The following is a 7,500-nucleotide window of genomic DNA, read 5'->3' as shown; positions in this document are numbered from 1 at the left end:
ATGACCCCCGTCAGTTTGATGGCCTGGTGGTTTTTGTCCTCGTTGTCGTCGTCACTGCCGCTCTGCCCGCGCAGCTCCTGCGTCGTGGCCATCTTGATGACCCCTACCGTAGTGGTTATCAGCAGGGTGGTCATGTAGAGAGCATTGGCCAGGGTGTGGATGCCACTGGGACTCCACCATTTGACCGTGTACTCGATCTTCTCCTCGTTGTAGACGTATGGTATGATGCCGATGACCCTGAGGAACATCCTGAGGGGCCACAGGGCTGAGTGGAGGATGTTTTCGAGCCTGGGACCACCGCGACACTTGTCACCCAAGAGGAAGACTGCGTTTTCCAGATCCTCCGCCACGGAGGGACACCAAAGCTTCTTCGACGTCGAGTACCCCAATGCAGAGGCCAGCTTCCTCTCTCTGATCTGATTGTCCAGTTCGAAGTCTCCCGTTGTGGACACGACTTGAGCCGCCCATGCCTCGAGGGAACACGGTCCTTTCGCTTCGGAGCTCCCCTTAGGGGGAAGTGGCCCTCTGGTCATAATCTTGGCTACCGTCGCGCCCATCTCGAAGAGGCGAGATTGAAATGACGGAAGCGGGAACAGTTTTCGTAATTCACTTGCAACTCGACCAAGATCCTTCAGCGGAGAAACATTGACGGAACAGCGGCCGACGAAAAGTTCCCCCTTTCCTGTGGCCTCGAGGTACTACCCACTCCCACCATGGTCGTAAGAACAACTACCACCGCTACTGCAAGTCGCTCGACGTGGGTGTAAGAGAGGGAGACGGAGGGGGGAAGGGAGGGAGGGAGGAGGTGAGAGAGAGAGAGAGACCTGTCATCCCTAGCCGAATGAAGAACATGCCCCTCCTCCTCTCAATAATGTATACACAGAATTACAGCACCATTTACCCTCCAGAGATTAACCAGCTTGCTTAGACCATTAAGATTACATTAGCCTTATCTATGAGCGTTCTTTGTCTTACGCCAGAGAACTGTTATTACATCATAAATACTTACAAACAACGCAATACTCATACCGGGTAACAAATTCTCTCAACGGTGATACCTATACACCCATTGCGTTTTCTAATGCAAGCATTATTAGCAACGTTAGTAGACATATTTCCCATGAATAGATGGTTTTTTATTATTATTTTCTCCCTCTAGCTTCGTACTTTCAAGATGGAATCACGTATATTTTCATGAAGGTAGATAATTTTTTATGTATGTATGTATGTATGTATAATGTGTGTGTGTGTGTGTGTTTGTTTTTGTATCACCTTTATTTTGTTGCCTTCACTTATAACATGATTTTTTTGTCATTAGTTTTAGAAGGTTCATCACTTATCAGCTCATAAATTATTGAGTAAAGCAGTCATCTCCTCTTCAATATATTCTTAATCCTTAATCAGCCCCAGGTTCCAAAGGATTCAGAACTGATCGTATATATCCTTCGACTGTTTTCACACTTTCGGAGATGGTGAGGAGACACTGCAGAAACTAGCGGAAATTTTTGTTTATGGATATTCAATTTTTTTTTCGCTCTGTGAATGTTGAAAGATGTGATTTCGTGTTTTCAAATTGTGTCCAGCAGACGCTGAATAAATCTTTAGCATTCAACTCGCTCGAAGATTATTCCGCTAGTCAGACTCAGCCTGGTTAAATGAGTGACATACCATCACCCAGTCGTGCTTTAAGCATGCGCAGAAGTCTTCCCTCGTCCTTAAATACTTTATGTACTGATCGACAGTATTGTTAATGTACCAGTTGTTATAAATTGAAATCATTTCCCCTCATAAAACGTCACCGGTGTCAGGATGATACAAGTTATTAATCTTGGAGTTCCTACCATAGTCGAAGTAATTAAGCCTGTTTCTAATATCAATTTATTTAAAGAAGTGTTGGAGAAGTTAATGTATATGCGACGTGACAAGAAGTAATGATGAAAATAAAAGGTATTGCTGTTTGAGTGACATATTCGCATTCTAGAATGCAAGTTAGAATTGAAAAAAAAAATTCTTATACGTTATGCGCCACGCAGTTACCACGTCGCATCTCGAATACTGTTTGTTTGCGCAATATTGAAAATTTCTTGTGATATTTGAAACCAACTCCTAGCTTCGATGGTTAATAACGCCGCATATTCGTGAAACTATTATGTAATCCGTCCGGAGCTGCAGTAGTTTATTTAAAAAATAATAAAAGATAAAAAAAAATACACTTCTAATCTTGTGTCTCTTGGACCAACAGCAGATATGGCTTCCCATTTTCAAGACATCGCGCACTTTTGCCCTCTTTTGGATGGGGGCGTGTCTTAGGTTCTTGGTCTCCCTTTAGTCTGACCATTTTGTGATTTTCTGCTCTGTAGCAGAGGTTCCCTTATGTTTAAGACAGTCTTATTACATTTACACACTCTTAGGGTTGAAGTATCTGTTCAAGATATGATTCAGGTCTCTCTTGTACCTTCTTTCATATTTTCTTTCTTCCATCTTACTTTCCACCCTCTCCGAACAGCTGATTCATATTCCAACTGCTTTGAGGTTTTCCTCCTGTTACACCTTTCAAACCTTTTACTGTCAATTTCCGTTTCAGCGCTGAATGGCCTCATTGGTCCCAGTGCAGTGCCTGCCCTCTGGCCTAAATTCTATATTCAATTCAGTCTTACAGAGCTAGATAAAACTTCCAGACGAGTGTGTTTACTATGCATTGGAGTGAAGGCGAACTTGTGTAATAATAATGAATAATCCTTGGAAGAGAATGTGAAGGCGAACTTGTATAATAATAATAATGAATAATTCTCGGAAGAGAATGTGAAGGCGAACTTGTATAATAATAATAATAATAATGAATGATCCTTGGAAGAGAATTTGAAGGCGAACTATATAATAATAATAATGAATAATTCTTGGAAGAGAATGTGAAGGGGAACTTGTAATAATGTAATAATAATGAATAAGTTTTCGGAAGAAAGAATGTGGAAGTTCGAAACTTGTTATAATAATAATAATTAATAATAATAATAATAATAATAATAATGTAATAATAATAATAATAATAAGTAATGAAGTAACTCCAGGTGGAAAAGCGAATGTGAAGGAGCTGAACAATGTATAAATTAAAAATTCAAATAATAATACTGAAATAATCAAATAAGTAATAATAAATCAATAACTAATAATGAATCCTTGGCAAGAGCAAGTTGGGAAGTCGAACTTGTTAATAATAATAATAATAATAATAATTAATAATTAATAATAATAATAGATAATAATAATAATTAAATGAATACATCCCCATGGAAGAGGAATGGTTGAAAGGGCGCGAACTTGTATAATAATTAATTAATAATAATAAATTAATTAATAATAATTAATTAATAATAATAATAAATAAATGAATAATCCAATGGAATGAAGAATGTGAAGGCGAAACTTGTAATAATAGTAATAATAATAATAATAATCCATGGAAGAGAATGTGAAGGCGACTTGTAATTAAATAAGTAATAATAATAATATAGGAATAATAATAATAATAATATAATAATAATGATGATCCTTGGAAGCGAATGTGAAGGCGAACTTGTATAATAATATAATAATAATAATAATAATAATGAATGATCCTTGGAAGAGAATGTGAAGGCGAACTTGTATAATAATAATAATAATAATAATAATAATAATATAATAATAATAATAATAATAATAATGTGAAGGCGAACTTATATGATAATAATAATGAATAATCCTTGGAAAAGAATGTGAAGGCGAACTTGTATAATAATAATGAATTACCGTTAAAAAAATAAAGACGTTGAGGTAATGTATGCCGAAAGGCACTGTGGGTGAATGTGTTGTGTGTACGCTGAAAAACAAATGAATAACAGTTTTTCCGAAATGAGTAGCATCTAAAAAGTCTAAGTTACTCACGCCTATAAATTAAAGCACAGAGAACGTGGAAGCAAATGTTTTCCGAGCAAAAAGGGAAGATTGACTGTTTCTATGGACTTACAGTCAAGACCTTCCTAAATTAAATGGCAGGTGTCAGATGAATAATAACTACCCGCAACTAACGAGAGCGCTATGTCTTCGTGATGACGCGCATACACATCCACCCACCCGCCTCCCTTTTTGTCTGCGTTATTTAATAAGAGCATTTCTCTCAATCGATGTCACTTGTCTCGTGGTTGAAATGATTAATTGGGGAGATATGGCTTTGGAATTGTTTTCATTACTCTTGCTTGATTACTGAGGTCGATGGTTGTGTGCATTTTAATGTAGAAATTGCGACTTTGTAGTCGGAGTGACTGTGTGTGTGTGTGTTTGTTTGTTTATGTTCGTCGCCTCTCAGCGTTCCTCTCGTACCAATTAGTGATCTTGGAAAGACTGGCGTGGAAGCCTAAAGTAACTCAGAAGTGAGAGAAACCGTAAATCCACAGAAACCAAAGTAAATTATTTTTTATTATATCTATTACATATTCTCGAAGAAATCATTGTTAAAGGTTAAAGCTTAACAATGATTTCTTCGAGAATATATAATAGATCAATATTTTTTTTTTTTTGTAGGTTGGCATTACCAGAACTTAATTTTTTTTATTGGTATATTCGAGTAATAGGTGGAATTGCCGTTTCATGCTTATTAACAAGTTATTACTTCTCGTTGCAGACTTCCTAATGGCAGTGTGCCCCGACTTATTCAAAGTAAGTTTTCTTTTGTTTATTTGTTTATCTATATAATACACACACACACACACACACACACACACACACACACACACACACACATATATATATATATATATATATATATATATATATATATATATATATATATATATATATATATATATAGAGAGAGAGAGAGAGAGAGAGAGAGAGAGAGAGAGAGAGAGAGAGAGAGAGAGAGAAGAGAGTAGAAGTTAGGGTGGCTCTATCAATCCAGTAAACAGCAATTTGGTGTCCCATTTTCAAAGCTATATGATAAAAGAAATAGACATTAAAAAACAGACTCGGAAAAAAATAAAAGGGTAAGAAATTTTTTACATACAACATAAAATAAAAAGTACCGTAAAAAAGAAGAGAGTTTACCAAATGGTGCTGAGGGCACTGACCGAGTGACAGTTCGGGCCAGGTTCAGCTTCGGCTTAAACTCACGAAAGGTATAGAGGTGTTGACGTGGTCTGAGTACCAATGAGACCCATCTTCACATCCTATGACACGCTTAATTACAAACTTGCTAAATTCCTTGTCCCACTTTTAGCACCCTTAACCACTAACACCTCTAGTTGCAAAAACTCGTATGATTTTAAGGAAAGAATTTTACTCCAGGATTCAGATTTATTTATGGTTAGTATGGATGTTGAATCACTCTTTACTAACGTACCTGTTGAAGAAACAATTGAGATTATTCTGACCCGGATTTTTACCAACCCAGATACCGTTTTTAACAATTTTAATATCACAGATTTTAAAAAACTGTTAGAGCTTGCTGTGCTGGACACAGCTTTCATTTTTAATGGTAAATCGTACATACAGGTCGACGTATATGGCGATGGGAACCCCTTTGGGTCCTACCTTCGCCAACATTTTCATGTGCTCCCTGGAGGAGCGCCTTCTGGATGAATGCCCATTCTCTTACCATCCCCCTTTCTATAGTAGATATGTCGATGACACCTTTTTACTGCTTAGGAATAAAGATCAAGCTGATAAGTTTCTCGAATATGTCAATAATAAACACACTAATATTAAGTTTACGATTTAGTATGTAAAGGAAAACAAACTTCCTTTCCTAGATGTAATGGTTTTTATACACGATGATCATTTTAACACTACGATTTTTAGAAAGAAAATTTTCAGTGGCCTGGGTTCTAATTTTTATAGTCATTGTTTTTATCATTTTAAACTAAATTCCTTATCAATCCTTTTCCACAGGGCTTTCAGCATAATATTGGACTGGCGCAATTTCCATAATGAAATCTTCTACCTCCATTAGTACTTTATTGACAACTGCTTTCCATCCAGATTGTTTCACAAACATCTTTACAAATTTCTGAATAGTATTTTCCATCCAAAATGTGAAATACCCACAGTCCCTAAATTACTACTATATGCAAGCATCCCGCTCATTCATGATAAAAATTTCTATAGAGAATTACGGCAGATAATAGATAGTTTTTTTTTTACCAGCAATTGACCTAAAGCTAATACCCTGTAAACGAATGTCCATAAAAACATTTTTCAAATACAAAGAGACCCTTCACACCTCTGATGACCTCGGGAGTCATTTACCTATTTAATTGCCCCCAGATGTAACCTGGGGAAATATGTCGGATCCACCCGCAGGTTGTTAAAAGTGAGATTGGATTCTCATCGAGGCGTGAATTATAGAACGGGTGTTAAATGATCAAATCCAGAGTTCTCTTGCATACGTGAACATGCAAAAATATGTAAATTCGATGCCAATTACAAGGATTTCAAAATCCTAACGACCAACAACTAGCAATTTTAGAATCGCTTTTTATTAAACAGCTTGTCCCCGAACTAAATGCTCTGACCACGTCAACACCTCTATACCTCTCGTGAGTTCAAGTCGAAGCTGAACCTGGCCCGAACTGTCACTCAGTCTGTGCCCTCAGCACCATTTAGTAAACTCTCTTCCTTTTTACTTTACTTTTAATGTTATGCTGTATGTAAAAAAAACTTTTTACTCTTTTAATTTTTTTTCCGAGTCTGTTTTTCAATGTCTATTTCTTTTATTATGTAGATTTGAAAATGGGACTAAACGTCTTGAAACGTCAGCAGCTAAATGAAGTACTTTGAAAGGAATGAAGAATTGTCCTTCCCCTTCACACCAAATTGCTATATATATATATATATATATATATATATATATATATATATATATATATATATATATATATATATATATATATATATATATATATATAGCAATATATATGTGTGTGTATGTATGTATGTAAACATTTCTAATATTTTAAGGAGTTTCTGACGCACGAAATATAAGAATTTGTGGTTATAGGTGAATAATATGGCGTAATTGCATTTATCTGTTAATTCTCATTACCTTACTCGAGTTCATAAGAATGACGGGAAAATGCCTAGAGGTGTTTTCAGAATTTCCACGAATACTTGATTAATTCTGTCATTACTGAACTAAATTCAATTTGCGAATTTGCGTATAGCCCTGAAAATAATGATATGATGATTATTTAAAAAGGGAGGGGTGTTTTTCCTATAATAATGCCTTGGCATGCATCTGCTTGCTTTTTATCTTGGAAATTTATTATAAAGTTCTAGCAAGCTTGAATCCGAGACACTGACAAATAGGAATTTATCACTATAAAATTCTAGCAGGTTTGAATACGAGACACTGACAAATAGGAATTGATCACAATAAAATTCTAACAGGTTTGAATACGAGACAGTAACAAATAAGAATTTATCATTATAAAATTCTAGCAGGCTTGAATACGTGACACTGACAAA

The 7,500-nt window shown here is 35.9% G+C and overlaps 1 protein-coding gene across 1 annotated transcript in view; it reads right to left on the bottom strand.

Moving 5' to 3' along the window:
• Window positions 1-557, bottom strand: part of LOC135226691 (uncharacterized) — a 21,140-nt gene extending 20,583 nt beyond the window's left edge. Inside the window, exon 1 of the mRNA XM_064266400.1 lies at window positions 1-557. This exon is cut by the window's left edge and continues 307 nt beyond it. Coding sequence (XP_064122470.1) covers window positions 1-557 — 557 coding nt within the window.
• Between the last annotated feature and the right edge of the window lie 6,943 nt (window positions 558-7,500).

The sequence above is a fragment of the Macrobrachium nipponense genome, chromosome 15, assembly GCF_015104395.2.
Source record: "Macrobrachium nipponense isolate FS-2020 chromosome 15, ASM1510439v2, whole genome shotgun sequence".
NCBI classification, from domain to species: Eukaryota; Metazoa; Arthropoda; class Malacostraca; order Decapoda; family Palaemonidae; genus Macrobrachium; species Macrobrachium nipponense.
The sequence above is the reverse complement of the archived record's forward strand: the minus strand, read 5'-3'. Positions and strand labels throughout refer to the sequence as shown.